At 41.0% G+C, this 17,663-nt stretch overlaps 1 protein-coding gene across 1 annotated transcript; it reads left to right on the top strand.

Annotated features, from left to right (window-relative positions):
• Positions 1-11,613: 11,613 nt before the first annotated feature.
• On the top strand, positions 11,614-13,887 carry LOC146684922 (uncharacterized). Its single transcript, XM_085443935.1, has 2 exons — positions 11,614-13,121; positions 13,347-13,887. The coding sequence occupies exons 1-2, from the start codon at positions 11,724-11,726 to the stop codon at positions 13,428-13,430; spliced, it is 1,482 nt and encodes a 493-aa protein (XP_085300061.1). The 5' UTR covers positions 11,614-11,723; the 3' UTR covers positions 13,431-13,887.
• The last annotated feature ends 3,776 nt before the right edge of the window (positions 13,888-17,663 follow it).

The raw sequence follows: 17,663 nt of genomic DNA, 5'->3' as shown, positions 1-17,663 counted from the left end.
GGTCATGTCGCATTAAATCCGTTTTTTACGTCACTGACACAAGACAGACGGCAATTATCAGCGCGGGAGAAGACATCGTGAACGCTTCCTGGCCATCCAGTGTAGATGTCAGTGAAACTGTTTGGAAGACGATGTTGGAGAAACGTAACATTTTATTTGTAGTGTGCACAAGCAGACAAATAAATCAGATTTGATCAAAAAATCGGAATTGATCATTAAGACCTGCAGTGTGAACGTAGCCTAAGAGTAAGTAGTCAGAAAGGAACTTTCACAGGGCAATCTAAAAATAGGCACCCTGCTCACAGTGGTCCTGAGGTACACGGGGACTTTAAGTAATTTATGTATTTTTATGAGTGGCAATGTGAAACTTTTACAGCAATCCCTGTAAATATATTTTCCATTCCTAACTGTTGATTGATTATGAAAAAAATCAGCAAATGTCAGAGTTTTTAAAATCTTTTTGATCTAAAGAAAATGTGTCTGACATAAGTTATGTCCTTTCAGCAGCTCCTTCTCTAATGTGATGAGAGAGACTTTGTATCTGATTTTCCTGCCAGTGTGGACATCATAAGATATAAACACAATGTGCTTAATGGGGTGCTTACATGATAATTAGTGGGCCTAATGGCTTCTCTCTTTTTGTGTGGGCTTCGCTTCTCAAAAAAGAAGTATTGATCTGGGTAAATAATATCTTCACACAGAATGTCGTGTTCTCTAATGACAGCATCAAGGTGTCTAAAAGTTGTTTTAATGAGTCATTTTGTGAAAGGACAGAATCCACAAAGTAACTGATGTTTGAGGGTTTTGTTCTCTTGGTCTGAATTGTGTGTCAGTTGTTCTGTTTTTAGGTTTTATCTACCAGAAAAATCTCTTTTTGCACATTGATGACATCTTTTTCTTCTATGTTCTTTATTCTTTTTGTTATGATCTATTTGAAGCTCTTGTGCATGAATAGAATTCCATTTACATTTCTTTTTCTTCATTTTTAATAAAATCCATTCCAAATCATTGCTTACCACTGCATTACCCTAAATAAAAATAAATTAATATATTTGTTTATTTGCGTTACTTTCCATTTTTTAATATTATCATATAAAATATAATGTTATAAAACAGGGCTGTAAAAATAAATGTTCTTGTACATTTCACTATGATAATATATGAGGTCGTCTCCTGAAATGGTTTCCAACAGTCTTGAAGGAGTTCCCAGAGATGCTGAGCACTTGTTGGTCCTTTGCCTTCACTCTGCGCTCCATCTCATCCCAAACCATCCCTGGTTTTAGGTCAGGTGACTGTGGAGGCCAGGCCATCTGGTGCAGCACTACATCACTCTCCTTCAAATAGCCGTGACACTGCCTGGAGGTGTGTTTGGGGTTACTGTCCTGTTGAAAAATCAATGATGGGATGGCATGTTGCTGCAGGATGCTGTGGTAGCCTTGCTGGTTCAGTGTGTCGTTAGTTTTAAATAAATCTCCAATAGTGTCACCAGCAAAGCCCCCTGACACCAAGTTTGACTTAAGTAAATACTAAACCTCCTCTTTATGTAACTGTCCAGTTGAAGCAAGAAAACAATGTGTGTATAAACATGAAAGGAGTTTTATTCTAAAACAAATTTAGAATCACCTGATTTACAGTAACTGTATCAACTTTTTCTGGGCTGATTTTGTCCCCGTCTCTCTTTCCAGGTACATTTCTGTCATGGTGCTGGGTCTTTTTCCGAGTACTTTGAGATTTTGTTCTAGACTTTTTATTTGTTCCTTTGTATTTGAGAAATGTTCACATTCAAGGTCTGATTAGTTGTTCTTGAGTTTAGTATTCTGTAATGCTTCTAAGTTTGTTATTGTTAGTTCCCTTAGTTCTCTGTCTTGTCATCAGCATCTCCTGTGAAGGTCAGTCTTGTCTCCCCGTCCACTCCCCGTGTCTGTCTGGCCTCTCCGTGTCCCGTCTCTGCGGTTGTCTGGTTCCCTGTCTTGTCTCATTAATACGTATTTAGTTCTGGTTCCTGTGTTTATCCCGTGTTGATCCCGTAATAATCTCTCTGTGTTTTGTCCTTTTGTCTCTCCGGTCAGTCATGCCTACCTGTCTGTTTGTCTCCGATACCTGTATCAAGTTCATGTGTCTTAGTCTGGGCCTTGGTGTGTGCACTACTTACAGTTTTATTTTAATACTTCCTCGCCTCGTGTTTAGTTTTGCTTCAACTGTCTTATGAATCTGTCCAGCTGTGCTCCAGGTGTGTCCACTCTGCATCTCACTGTGGTCTGAATCACCTCCTCACTGATGGGACTGTTCCTACCCACCTCAATTATTGGTTTTGCTTTTCCTCCTTAAAAGCGTTAATAAAGCTGTGACTCTGTCATTTAAACTTGAATAAAATGAAATTAACCTGCTTTATAGTTTGAGTTGCAGAGTGAGGGGGCAGTCTGCAGTTGGCTGCTGTTTCTGCCTCTTTCATACTGGACTGACCCACTTCTTATGTGTCGCTGTCTTGTTCTAGGGCAGCACGTGGCACTGACAGGCAACACACACACACACATTAACTTGCATCAAAGCTGAGATGTGCCTTCTGTTCATCCTAATCTGCTCTATCCAAATCTGTCTGAGTCACTCCTCTGTCTGACTGGAAAGTGGAAATCAAATATACAGTTTTAAACTCATAAAAACAATAATGCCAGTTATTTCCATGTGATTGAAGTGCATTCTTCTAGATTCGATTCAGGGGTTTAAGAAGATAATTATATTAACTTTTTAGAAATTACAGACATTTTTTATTCTTTATTTTTGGCACAGCCTCAAAATTCCAGCTCTGGTGTTGCTGAAGGATCGCGACAGGGACTGAGTTTGGGTTTAAAACTGGTTGTTTGTACTGAATGTTCTCCCTCAGATGCTTCCAGGACATCACAGTAACACTTAGTGACAGTTAATGAGGGAATGATTCAGTATTTCAGTGCTATAGAACAAAGAAAATAAAGAACAGGAAACTTAAGTCATGTGTTGGAAACCGTGCAAATGTGGCTTCACCGTCACTCTTTATTTTTTGAAACGGTCTGATGTAAAAGGAGTAAACTGTCCCACTGCAGACCATGTCGATATTAAAGAGAGGATCTTCGGTCTTAAAAATCCAGGCTTGTGTCAGACTTTACACATAAACTGAAACAAACAAATCCAAGTTTGAAGAATAGTTTTATTGTTGGTTGTTGAAGTATTTAATATTGATATTAATACAGCAAGTTGTATTTTCAATGTAAAGAGATAAACACCGGACATATGACCTCTACCTTGGACTTCTATTGTGTCATTGCTGTCTGCAGTTCCTGCTTTAATGATGCACTGCAAATCCAATTGCAGTTCCCACTTGGAGCCACTGCTACAGCATGTGGCCTGCTTCTCCTCTGACCCAGGTCACTGCTTTATTTGAAACACTTCCTGCCCTCTCTTCTTCCCACCAGCATTTAGACTGCAAGTGTGCACAGGTGTACATAGATCTGACTGATCCTAATCTATAGGGCCTTAATCTCCTGTGAGAATAAGCTGAGGGTGCAAGATGCCGAAGCATGATCCAGGCCGGCCCGCTGCAGGGTGCTCAGTCCAGTCCTTCTCTCTGTGTGTAGAATTAATTATTAATTATTTAATTAATGGAATGATTTACTCTTATTTGATTTCTCATACCAAAACCAAATCCTGTCACCACAATGATTATCAGGCATGTGGTGCAGAATGAACATTGAACTACTGTAATATGTGCATAATGGATGAACACCGACCAATTTACATCTCACAGATACGTGGGTTTTAAAGTCAAAATGAGAATAAACAAAACAAACACAACAGGCAACACAAATCAACAACAAAATAAGAACCTAATTTCAAGGAAAATATGAAGGAAATTAAATTGCAAACAATGTCCAGCTGTGTGTATATTGATGACAGTAAAGATGTGATTACTGATCAGAGGGTTTCACTTTGTAGTGCAGCACACAACGTTCAGTACACAATGTTCTGGCACATTTAGAGCCATGTGCACACGGCCTGGGAACTGATGAGGTGGAGCAGCAGAGAGCAGTGGCGCCCTCTGTCTGAGTTCAGTAGTCCTGCTGCTGACAGTCAATTCAGTTCAATTCCCTTCAGCTTTATTTATATAGCACCGAATCGCAACAAAAGCTGCCTCAGGGCGCTTTTACACCTGGGCCCTGTTTCAGGAAGCCGGTTTAGAAAACTCAGAGTGAAAAACGATACGCAGGGTTGAGTAACCCTGAACTGTCCAACTCGGAATATTCGGTTTCAGAAAGGCTGATAACAAGTAGTTCAGTCAACGCGGAGTTGCTTTAACCCCAAGTGAAGCGCGCGGACGAGGATACATAAAGCCCTGATCAGTGGAGCACAGATTAAGCGAGTCACCATGGAGACGGAGTGAACGAAGGCGCGGTCAATGTATTTTACAGCGCTTGAGGCCGAAATTCTGATGGCAGCATATGCCGATAACATGCAAATTCCGCGGAAAAAAGTAACACAGCCTCAGCTGCAAAAGAAAGTGAGCATGCATGGCAAAACATAGCCGACAGAGTCAATGTGTGAGTGTTAATTTAAACATTGATCTAGGGATTTCCACCCATTTAACACGTTATTTTATCATATGTTATTTTATTTGTTATTTTATACATTTTATTTTGTGATGTGATGTGAGCGCAGGTGCAACCCAACAGGCCCCAAACGTTCCTGGCAGCAAGTAAAAATGAAATATAAAAATATAGTCCAAACAGGTAAGGTGTAATTGTATTATGAGCCATAGTGCTTGGTCTGTTTGTCCCATGTAAATCAATTGCAGTTAGAGGCTACATTAATTTTCTGTCTGTAAGCACTTATTGAAATTATCTGAGCACATTACAAGTACATATTTGCTTACTCTGTATGCTCAAATGTGACCCGTTATAGCCAACAGAAAAAAAGCGGAGGCCCGAAAAACAGGTGGGGGTCCTCCACCACCACCACCACTCACAGAGGCTGAGCAGTTGGCCCTCAGCCAAAACAGTGGGCGCCCTGTGGCCGAAGGCATCTCTGCGGGGACATCCTCTGAGTCAATAACCCCGCAAGACACAAGTGCCTACATAGGGGGTAAATTCAAAATAATACATGATGTGCATACATCCTTTCTTCACAGTCACCTTTGCAGTGCTACTCATTCATCTGATAAACTCTTTACCATAATGGATTATTTTGTAGTGAAGTTATTTTCCTACTGATTTTGCCTTCCCTCAGTCTTGGTTGTCTTTGAGAGCATAATGACAATGAAGTGTAAGGTGATTGGTATGTTTGTTAATTGCCATTTGGTCCCTTGTAAGTTATAAGTGACCTGTATAAACCTCATATTCTATCAGTTGATGGTGATGGTGTACTGCATCTGGTGCAGCCTCCTGTTGAGCCAGACCAACATGCAGTTGTGAGTAATACTCCACAGATTATATGAGTTTACAGTAGAACAGCAATGTTGTTTATTTCTTTACTACAGGAAAATAATGAAGAAACATTGACAGCTGTTACAGAGGAGGAAGCAACAGAGACACTTTATGAGGTTTACATCTTTTAATACTTTGTGTACAGGAAACACAGGTGACCAATAAAGCCAGTTGAACAAAAAATCTGTTTATTCTTCTTTCAACATGTTGAGGTGATGGGTCAAAAGAAATGATTGTGACATATGGTGTCTCTGACTGCTCTTCCATCTTGTATGTCCGTGGGAGGGTCAGGATGTTCATGGTTTGGATCACTGCTGATGTTTGGTTCAGAAGGACAGTGTTCTCCTCTAATTGTGGCAATGTTGTGAAGAATCACACATGCCACAATAATGTCACATGCCCTTTCTGGGGTGACCCTGAGTCTTTGCAGGCACTGGAACCGGGCCTTAAGCATTCCGATAGTCATTTCAATTCTGGCTCTTGTCCTGCAATTAGCCAGATTATATCGCTGCTGTGGGCCCGGTTCAGGGTCAGGGTAAGGGGTAAGCAAATAGGGTAAACATGGATACCCCCTATCACCAAGCAAGTAGCCAGTGAACTCTCCTAAGACAGAAGGATACACTTCAGTTCAAATGTCCCTGAAGCAATTGGTCTTTATATATTTTAAAGTATTTTCAACTCACCATGTCCAAATTTTGTGCTCAGTGTACATTCACGGAATATTTGTGAGTCATGGACAGAGCCTGGCCACTTGGCTTCCACATTTGTGATAATGTTGGCAGCATCACATATGATCTTCACAGTGCAGAGAACACAAATTAGCATCCATTACTATGATGAAATAATTTGTTAGTTTGAAATGCTACAGGGAACTATGTACCTGTACATTAATGCTGTGGAAAGACTTCCTGTTCACATAGTCTCCTTCATTTACTGAAGGAGCAATGATTGGAATGTGAGTACCATCTATACAGCCAATCACGCCTGGGAACCCTGAAAATGAATGTAAAATTTAAGTAGTAGTTCAAGTATCACCACATCATAAATTAAGTTTTGGTCATCCTGATACCTGCAATTTTGTGGCATCCCTCTTTGATGAATCTTGTGGGTCTATGACTGGGGAACACCACAAACGTGTACAGGAGACGTTTCAGTGCAACTGTAACATTCCTGACTGCCCGACAGACGGTAGCCTTGGAAACGTGCTCAGCTTCACCAATATTATACAGAAAGCTCCCGTTTGCAAAAAACCGAAGTGCAATACAAATAATATGTACAGAACTGAGAGCATGTCCGCGATGTGTCACATGCGTAATATATGGCCTGAGGATGTTATCCAAATAACTTATAGATTGTGCTGAGAAACGGTAACGTTCACACAGACAATCATCAGTAAATGATAAAATGTCCAAACGCGCTCTGATCACTCTCTCCCGGCGGAGAGCTCTGCGGAGAATTTGGGCTTCACGATCTACTGGCTCTTCAAGGAAGGGGCACGCCATGTCTGACACTTCCTACTGTCAGGTTTCCGACAAAGGGGCGGAGACAGTCAGGGTTAGTTGTAGTAAACCTGCTAGGGGGCAGGTTAGCTTCACGGCGTGTGTCGTCATAGTGACTCACTCAGGCTTCATCTGAACTCGCTTTGTGAAACCGAAAACCCAGAGTTTTCGTTAACTCAGGGTATACTTACTCAGTTTTTCCACTAAACCGGCTTCCTGAAACAGGGCCCTGGTTAAGAACCAGGTGTAAATGTGGGACTAAGTTAGTTTTAACATTAAGACAAACTATGAATTCCTGCCTGTTGGCTATGATATATAAATATATGGGAAGCTATCGCTCTCTCTCTCTCTCTCTCTCTCTCTCTCTCTCTCTCTCTCTCTCTATATATATATATATATATATATATATATATATATATATATATATATATATATATATTAGGGGTGCAACGATACACAAAATTCACGGTTCGGTTCGGTTCGATACTTTGGTGTCACGGTTCGATATTTTTTCGATACAAAAAAATGTTCATGCATTTTTAATTTGTCATTTATTAAAATTATAAATATATATTTTAACTCAAAAGTACAGTTTTTAAATTTAACCCTAACCCTTGTGCGCGTTTTTTATTTTGACAGCGAATGCGCACCTGCGGACCACTTATGTGCAGCCCTGGTTATTTAGCTCGTCATATTGTAGCCACAGAAATTCTTTTGTCAATGAAACCATAAAGCTGCACTTTCTTTTTGCCTTATAGTCTGATTTGTCATAACTTCTCCGTTTTGTGGTAAGCTTTTCTTTGGCTGTCACTTCTTCACCCTGACCTGTCTTATTTGGCTCAGCAGAACTGAAATGCTTTTACACGCGCACTCACATAAGCTCAGCGATTCTCTGCGCGATCAACCTCTCACATGTTTAAGCTGCGGGAGATTTCACTTGTCATGTTTGCATAGTAAGCTAACGATTAATAAGACGATGTCAGAGGAATTGGTGCACAAATTATCATCACTCACAGATCAGTGCTGTCGCTCTCTATACACAGTTCGCATGATTGCAAAGTGAAAGCAAAAAAACAAGCGCAAATTCAAACGCGACTTCAATATGTCACATATTGACAGTGGCTCACCGATGCCAATGACATAATTACCCAGCTACATTTCTGAAAGAATGCAAAAGCATTGACATATATTTTTCCTACAATAGCCCGACGGGCAGGGAAGAGATAGATTTTGGTAGCCCGACTGAAAAAATCGCTAGCTCCGGGACGTCGGGCTAGCGATATTGCAAGCCCTGTATCTGATTGAGGAATCACTCATCTTTGGAAAAGAGAGTTTATTACAGAGAAATGTCTCTTTCCAAAATAAAAGCTATACTATCCGCTTCTTCTGGGCTATATTCTCAGCAGCATAAGGAGAATCATGTGCTAACAGCTGTCTAAATGACTCGGCTAAAGTTAGTAGCATGCTTGCTTTTTTTTGTCTGCTTCCACTTGTCTTTGCACTAGGATGATGTCGGCGTAAATGTGCAGTCATATTCGTTGTGTTCCCACTAGTGCTTTCAGGTTAATCTCGTTGAAATGACCTTAACGCCACAACACGGCAAATCTCCGTTAACGAGCTACCGCCGATCGCTCCGTGCATGGGGCTAGACGGCCAACACGTTAACGAGCTAACTGCGCTAACACACTAGTTCACACCCATGTAATTAAGCATTGCATGGCACATCCAACATACTGTTTTACTTTAGTCCATGACTCGCTTACCTTCAGGGTCATACGTCACATGAAAACCAAAATAATTCCAAACGCCAGATCTGAATGAGGGTGGGGGAGGTCCATCTTGCAAGGAGAGCTTAACTTCTGTCTCGCTAGCTTGCCCTGCGCTCTTCCTTCTGACTATGCTGTCTGTGTTGAGCGCTCAGTGGATCTGCGCTGGACAGTGCAGCCTAGGCGGAGTAGTCGAACACAGATTCACTGAGCGCTCAACACAGACAGCATCGTCAGAAGGAAAATTGATAAAATAAATTACAAATGTTGTATTGTTCGATACATATGCGTACCGAACCGAAAGCACTGTATCGAACGGTTCAATATCGATACGAATATTGTTGCACCCCTAATATATACACATACAGTGGGGCAAAAAAGTATTTAGTCAGCCACCGATTGTGCAAGTTCCCCCACTTAAAATGATGACAGAGGTCAGTAATTTGCACCAGAGGTACACTTCAACTGTGAGAGACAGAATGTGAAAAAAAAAAAATCCATGAATCCACATGGTAGGATTTGTAAAGAATTTATTCGTAAATCAGGGTGGAAAATAAGTATTTGGTCAATAACAAAAATACAACTCAATACTTTGTAACATAACCTTTGTTGGCAATAACAGAGGTCAAACGTTTACTATAGGTCTTTACCAGGTTTGCACACACAGTAGCTGGTATTTTGGCCCATTCCTCCATGCAGATCTTCTCGAGAGCAGTGATGTTTTGGGGCTGTCGCCAAGCAACACGGACTTTCAACTCCCGCCACCGATTTTCTATGGGGTTGAAGTCTGGAGACTGGCTAGGCCACTCCAGGACTTTCAAATGCTTCTTACGGAGCCACTCCTTTGTTGCCCGGGCGGTGTGTTTTGGATCATTGTCATGTTGGAAGACCCAGCCTCGTTTCTGTTGTAATAGTAATTTTACAATGAATGTTGAAGAGATATTACTGCCCTCTGTTGGTGTGTCTGTGCATTACAAGCAATAAAAGGTGTTCGTTAAAAACATCAGGTTATGGGCCCAGAGGTCGCCAAGGGAAGCTGCTAACACGTTTTCTTTTGGGAGTCATAAACAGAATTGTGGGATTCACAATAGAAGATAGACTGTTTATTGACAAGCTGAGCGGACCGGAGAATTGGGCAACGTGGAAATTTCAACTGGAGCACCTGTTGAAGGCAAAAGGACTGTGGGGTATGGTACAGGAGACGGAGCAGTTAGCTGCGGATGCTAATGCCCAAGCGCGAGCTGAATTTGAACGGAAGAAAGAAAAGGCATTTTCAGTGCTGGTACTGAATGTAAGTACACCCCAATTGTACTTGATAACAAACTGTAAGACCCCCAAAGAAGCATGGGAGATGCTAAAAGCACAGTTTGAAAGAGATACTGTTGCTAACAAGCTATTTCTGAAGAAGAAGTACTTCCGGTGTGAAATGAAGGAAGGAGAACATCTCAATGATCATTTAAAGAGGATGAAGGAACTTACTGATCAGCTAGGGGCAATAGGTTCTGTAATTGAAGAGGAAGATCAAATTGTCACCCTTCTAGGTAGTTTGCCACCCAGCTATGCAACTGTTGTTACTGCTTTGGAGACAAAGATGGACAGTCTGACACTACAGTTTGTTCAACAAGCCTTGATAAATGAGGAACAAAAGCGAGTGCTTACTGACAACACCACTGTGTCCAGTAGTGTATCAGCGATGTCATCTCAGATGCATAGAAATGAACAGAGTGGATCAAAAACAGTGGGAGCAAACAGCTCCGACTCATGGAGATGTTACAAATGTGGGAAGGAAGGACATATCAAGCGTGATTGTCCAAGCATTAAAAAGAAATACAAGGCCCACAAGGCTAAAAGCGTGGTGTATAAGGACAAAGAGGACTCATATGAGGGAGCTTTTGTTGTAAATGAGTCATGTAAAAGTGATGCACAACAAGAAGAATGGTTAATTGATTCAGGAGCGTCAAAACACATGACATGGAATAAAGAAGCTCTACAAAACTACCAAGAGTTTTCAGAACCACAAACAGTGAAACTCGGTGATGGCAGAGTAGTTGAGGCTTTAGGTCTGGGCAACATAACAATGAAAATGTCATTCAGAGTTAGTAATGGAAAAGATGTCACAATGTATGATGTGCTGTATGTTCCCAAATTATCAATGAACCTTTTCTCAGTGGGAGCTGCTGCCAAGAAGGGAAACACAGTGAAGTTCAAAAGGACTCATTGCTACATAAGAGGAAAGAATGGAGCTCTCCATGGAATGGGAACACAAAGATCTGACGGATTGTATCAGCTGGATATTGAGGGAAACTGCACAACCTGTCATGGAGCGTCAACTGCTTCAGTTCCAGCAAGTATGTGGCATCAGCGTCTAGGTCACACTACAAATCTGAAAAAAGTCAAAAACTTGGTAAAAGGGGTTAGCTTTACAAATGAAGAGGAGGACATTTTTTGTGAAGCTTGTGTTGAGGGCAAATTATCAAGAAAACCTTACAAATCAGTGGGAGAAATACGAACAAAACGCAAGTTGCAATTAGTGCATAGTGACGTTTGTGGTCCTTTTCAAACTGAGTCACTTGGAGGAAAAAAGTACTTTGTGACTTTCATTGATGACTACTCCAGATATTGTAAAGTGTATTTCATAAGAGAAAAAACGGAAGTCCTGAGCAAGTTCAAAGAGTTTGAAAGAATCTTCTCAAATGAATGTGGACAGGGAGTAATAAGACTCAGAACCAGTGATGCCGGTAACGCGTTGCTTAGTAACGCGTTACTCCGAATATGACCACTTTTTCAGTAACGACTAATCTAACGCGTTACTATTTCCATAACAGTAGTCAGATTAAAGTTACTTGTCCAAACCACTGTGCGTTACTATTTTTTTAAGCAAAAAGATTTGGTTTCTTCTTTTCGTCTCAGCGGATGACAAACGCATACGTGTCGTGAAACGTCACATAAGCGACAGGTCACGTTTCCCGCTCACAAGCAGCCAGCGACGTAAAAAAGTGTAAACAACAATGGAGGGAGAGAGATGTTCGTTCTTTAGCTGGAAATATGGTCACTATTTTGAGTTTCTGTCAACTAAAGATTTAAATATTAAGGTTCGTTGTACACTCTGTGTTGGCGAAAAAGTGTTATCTACCTTCAAAAACACTACGTCAAACTTAAAGAAACATTTGGAGTCGCAGCACAGCACAGTCAAACTCACAGAGAGAGTCCCACCAAGTGGTCCGAAGCAGAGAGCCGTGACTTCCGCAGAAGGTCCTACACCCCCCAAACAACAAAAGTTGGACTTTGGTGCAAAACCAGTAAGTGATGAAGAATTGAAGAAGTTGGTCGCGCAGTATATTGTAGAAGAAATGCTACCTATAAACACTGTTGACTCGCCCTCGTTTCGTGCCATAATAAAAAAGATCCCTACTTCTGTTAATGCCGAGCTGCCTCACCGAACGACTTTTACTTCTTACTTGGAGAAGGAGTTTACAGAAATGGAGAGAAATTTGAAGGCCACACTGAATGAGATTGACTTTGTTTCAACTACCGCGGATATTTGGACTGCTAACAACAGAAGCTATATGGGAGTAACGCTCCACTGGATCAGTAGAACCACATTAGAGCGTCACAAGGTTGCATTAGCATGTAGGCGAATTCGTGGTAGACACACGTATGATGTCATTGGTACAGAAATCGAAAACATCCACTCCTCTTATGGATTACTCAACAAAGTAGTTGCAACAGTTACTGATAATGGATCCAACTTTGTTAAGGCGTTTCAAGTTTATCATCCTGTCACGGAGTCCGATGATGAGACGGAGGAGGAAGAGTCCAGCCCCAAAGACGATGATGTCACTTTTTCTGATCTGTCAGAAATCCTCTCGGCTGAGAATGAAAGTGATGGTCAGCTGTCTCTTCCCCCGCACCGCAGGTGTGCTTCGCACACCATCAACATAATTTGCACACGTGATGTGGAGAAACATTTAACAACCAATGCAGAGAGCAGGGCTGTGTATAGGAGCAGCACAGCAAAATGCACAGCTCTTTGGACCAAATCGAGTAGATCTACACTTGCATCAGAAACAGTGGAAGAAATCAGCAAAAGAAAGCTCCTAATACCAACATCCACAAGGTGGAATTCCTTTTTTGATGCTGTAAAGAGAATTGCAGAAATCCCCATGGGTGAGCTGAATACTCTGTGCACAAAGCTAGGACTGAAGTGCTTCAAAGATCAAGAATACCAGTTCCTGCATGAGTACTGCATGGCCATGAAACCTCTGACTGCAGCACTGGACATTTTACAAGGCGACTGTCCATATGGAACTTTACTACCAACACTTGAAGTTCTGATGCAGAAGACCCAGGCTGTGAAAGATGACCTCTCCAGGATGACTGCAGGCCTTCCAGATGCCATTGTACAGGTACGCTCTATCTTGAAATTAGTCAGATTTTTTGCTTCATACAATTCACAAACATGGAACAGAATATTAATTATCATTGAAAAATAAGATTAAAACAATTAAAATGTTTACAAGTAACCTAAAACAAAATAAATCCATAATACTGATCTCATATTAGGCATGGTTTGCAAATAATTCAATAACATAATAAATTGTAGGCATAAAAATATCAATTATGTTTTTTAGGCTATTCAGACTCGTTTCGCCGGTGTGCTGGATGACAAAGATGCCCTTCTTGCAGCTGCCAGTTGTCCAAAATTCAAACTCTGATGGCTGAGAGATGCAGGAAGGAGGGAGCGAGTAAAACAGCTTCTGACAGCAGAGTGTTGCACCACTGCTCCTCTGGCAAAAAACCCTGCCAGTGTGCCCAGTGCTACTACATCTAGCAGCCAAGGTGAGATGGACTTTTTCACTTTTGAGGCAGAGCCAGAGGAGGAGACCTATTCTGCAGAAAAAGAAGTCATGGACTACCTGATGTCAGGCTACGACCTTCAGATTCTGCATAAATTTTCAAGCATAAAGACAATTTTTTTAAAGTATAACACTCCAACCCCATCAAGTGCTCCTGTGGAGCGACTTTTTAGTCTGGGAGGTTTGGTGCTCACGCCTAAAAGAAATCGACTTTCTGACAAAAGGTTTGAGAAGCTTCTGTTAATGAGGTACAACCACTGGTTTACTCGCTCCACTCTACTGTTTTCCCCATAACATGCGATGACAACATATACTGAAAAAACAGAGAATGGGGAATCCAATTTAAATAACTATTTACAAGTAATTGAATTAAGTTTATCAAAGTCACTTAATAAACTTATTAAAGTTTTCAAGTTGATTAACTTAAAACAATTACCTGCAAGGAAGTAAGGCAATTTAAGTTGGACCTGCAGTCTCTTTTTTTTTTTTTTCATAAGATTAGTCCAAAGTTACAAAAGCGGACAATAGTGCTTACATGTGGATGGTATAAAAAGTATCTTAAGGGAAGTCAAGAAAGACTCTTTGTTTGTTTGTTTGTTTTTTTATAAAAAGTATTTATGTTAAGTGAAGTAACAAGACTGTCTTTATTTTCATACAAACAAGTATTTCTGTCAGGAAAAAAGTTTTAAGTTCAACTTCAAATGTCAGGAGATATATTGTTGACATTACTGTTAAAATACACTTCCAATAAAGTGAGTATTGGCAAAATCGGTTGATGTTTTTATGTTGAGGCAGTGGGGAGTGTTATTGGCAGCTTCTGAAAGTAACTAATAAAGTAACTAGTAATCTAACTTAGTTACTTTAAAAATAAAGTAATCAGTAAAGTAACTAAGTTACTTTTGGAAGGAGTAATCAGTAGTCCGTAATATATTACTTTTTCAAAGTAACTGTGGCAACACTGCTCAGAACTGACAATGGTGGGGAATACACATCTAAAGAGTTTCAAGAATATTTGAAAGCTCAAGGCATCCACCATGAAATGACTGTACCACACACACCACAGCAAAATGGTGTTGCAGAAAGAAAAAACAGAACTCTAGTGGAATCAGCTAGAAGCATGCTATCACATGCAAAGTTGCCAAACACATTCTGGGCAGAAGCTGTTGCTACTGCAGCTTACACACAGAATAGGCTCCCAACATCTGCTTTAAAGAACGAAACACCCTATCAGAGATGGTATGAAAAAAAACCAGACATTAGCCATATGAAAGTATTTGGTTGTGTTGCTTATGCTCATGTTCCAGACACAGAGAGAAAGAAGCTGGACAAAAAGGCAGTGAAAGTCCGTTTCCTGGGATATGCAACCAATGCAAAAGGCTACCGACTGTGGGATGAGGAAAAAGGAAAAATACTGATTCGACGAGATGTGGTCTTCAATGAAACAGAGTTTAAATGCAAACAAAGTGAAAAAGATCTCGGTTTGGGGAATGAGGTGACACTACACACGGGTGAAAGACAAACAAGTACTGAGGAGACTGTCACCAGTGAGGCTGCAAAAGGAGATCAGCGGATCAGAAGACCTCCAAAGAGATATGGATTTGAGGAGTTTGCTGATGCAGCTACAGTTGATCATTATGCAAACATCTGTTGTGTCACAGAACCAAATACACTAGAAGAGGCTATGTCAAGTCCAAATGCAAAGGAGATGAAAGAAGCAGCTGATTTGGAATATGAGTCACTGCTAGAAAATGGCACATGGGATTTAGTGGATCTACCAAAGGATCGCAAAGCAGTTGGATCAAAATGGGTCTTTAAAGTTAAGCATCACAGTGATGGACAAGTGGAAAGATACAAGTGCAGACTTGTTGCCAAAGGCTATTCACAGATTTATGGTGCAGACTATGATGAAACATTCTCTCCAGTTGTACGATTTGGTTCAATTCGTACATTGTTGTCATTTGCTGTGCAAAACAATCTAAATGTGCATCAAATGGATGTTGTGACTGCATTCTTGAATGGACACCTGGAAGAGGAAATCTACATGGAGCAGCCAGAGGGTTACATCAAACCTGGGCAGGAACATCTAGTGTGCAAACTAAACAAGTCAATATATGGACTGAAGCAGTCTCCACGTTGCTTGAGCAAAGCTTTTACAGAGTTCATGAAAAGTATTGGTTTTACACAGAGTACTTCAGATCAGTGTGTGTTTGTTAGAACAGGTCAGGAGTTGGAAATATTGGCTGTGTATGTTGATGATCTGACTTTGATTACAGAATCAGCAGAGAGCATGAAGACCTTAAAGGACACTCTGAAGAAACACTACAAAATGAAGGACATGGGTGAGCTATCCTACATTCTGGGCATCTCAGTGGTCCAAGACAAGGACAAAAACCATGTTATGCTTCATCAGAGGCAGTATATTGAAAACATACTACAAAAGTATGGAATGGACAGTGCCAATCCAGTAGCAACTCCAGCTGACACAAATGTCAAATTAAGAAAGAGTGATAATGTCAGTCAACCTGTAAACCCAAGCATGTATCAGTCAATGGTTGGAAGTTTATTGTATGCTGCCATGGCCACACGACCAGATATTGCACAAGCAGTGAGTGTGGTGTCAAGGTTCAATGCAAACCCAAACACTACACACCTGACAGCTGTGAAAAGAATCCTGAGATATTTGAAAGGAACTCTAAACCTAGGGCTCAAATATCAAAGAACAGAAACAGGAACCTTGGTTGGGTATTCAGATGCTGATTGGGCAGGTGATCAGGACGATCGACGTTCTACAACTGGAAACATCTTTCTATTTGCAGGAGGTGCAGTCAGTTGGCTTAGCAAGAAACAAGCAACAGTTGCACTTTCAACTGCAGAGGCTGAGTATATTGCTTTGAGCCAAGCTGCACAAGAAGGAGTTTGGTTAAGACGACTACTAACTGAGCTTGGAATGGAAACCACAGCAACAGTGATCCTGGAGGACAATCAAGGAGCAATTGCAATCGCAAAAAATCCAGTCGATCATGCAAGAACAAAGCACATAGACATTCGTTACCACTACATTTGTGAATGTGTGCAAAATGGACAAATCCAGCTGAAGTACTGCTGTACAGAAAACATGAAGGCTGATATGTTAACCAAACCGCTGCCTAGACAAAAGTTTGAGTATCTCAGAGGGAAGATTGGACTGTGTTCAGTTTAAAAGGGTTATCATATGCTTAACATGCCTATACTATGCTTATGTTAAGATGGTGAGCATTTAACTGTAATGAAGAATAATAGTTTTGTCTAAGATGGACACAGTACATTTTTTGTGTGAGTTCAAAACAAAAGAGAAAATTTTTATTTTCTAGTAACACCGTGATATAGGTGCATAATGTTGTTTTTTGAAAGAAATAAGCAATGGCAGTCAAGTAAGTGAACTCCATGGTAAAATTAAGTGGGAGTGTTGTAATAGTAATTTTACAATGTATGTTGAAGAGATATTACTGCCCTCTGTTGGTGTGTCTGTGCATTACAAGCAATAAAAGGTGTTCGTTAAAAACATCAGTTTCATCTTCAAAGTTCTCACTGATGGAAGGAGGTTTTGGCTCAAAATCTCACGATACATGGCCCCATTCATTCTGTCCTTAACACGGATCAGTCGTCCTGTCCCCTTGGCAGAAAAACAGCCCCATAGCATGATGTTTCCACCCCCATGCTTCACAGTAGGTATGGTGTTCTTGGGATGCAACTCAGTATTCTTCTTCCTCCAAACACGACGAGTTGAGTTTATACCAAAAAGTTCTACTTTGGTTTCATCTGACCACATGACATTCTCCCAATCCTCTGCTGTATCATCCATGTGCTCTCTGGCAAACTTCAGACGGGCCTGGACATGCACTGGCTTCAGCAGCGGAACACGTCTGGCACTGCGGGATTTGATTCCCTGCCGTTGTAGTGTGTTACTGATGGTGACCTTTGTTACTTTGGTCCCAGCTCTCTGCAGGTCATTCACCAGGTCCCCCCGTGTGGTTCTGGGATCTTTGCTCACCGTTCTCATGATCATTTTGACCCCACGGGATGAGATCTTGCGTGGAGCCCCAGATCGAGGGA

This window comes from Copadichromis virginalis, linkage group LG20 (genome assembly GCF_057382275.1).
Source record: "Copadichromis virginalis isolate Kocher_CV1m ecotype Utaka linkage group LG20, C_Virginalis_male_GT1.1, whole genome shotgun sequence".
Taxonomy (NCBI): domain Eukaryota; kingdom Metazoa; phylum Chordata; class Actinopteri; order Cichliformes; family Cichlidae; genus Copadichromis; species Copadichromis virginalis.
The sequence above is the reverse complement of the archived record's forward strand: the minus strand, read 5'-3'. Positions and strand labels throughout refer to the sequence as shown.

Excerpts from the sequence above, each read along its gene's own strand:
- LOC146684922 (XM_085443935.1), top strand. The coding sequence starts at position 11,724 with ATGGAGGGAGAGAGATGTTCGTTCTTTAGCTGGAAATATGGTCACTAT. Across the intron at positions 13,122-13,346 it reads TTCCAGATGCCATTGTACAG|GCTATTCAGACTCGTTTCGC; the intron begins GTACGCTCTATC and ends TATGTTTTTTAG.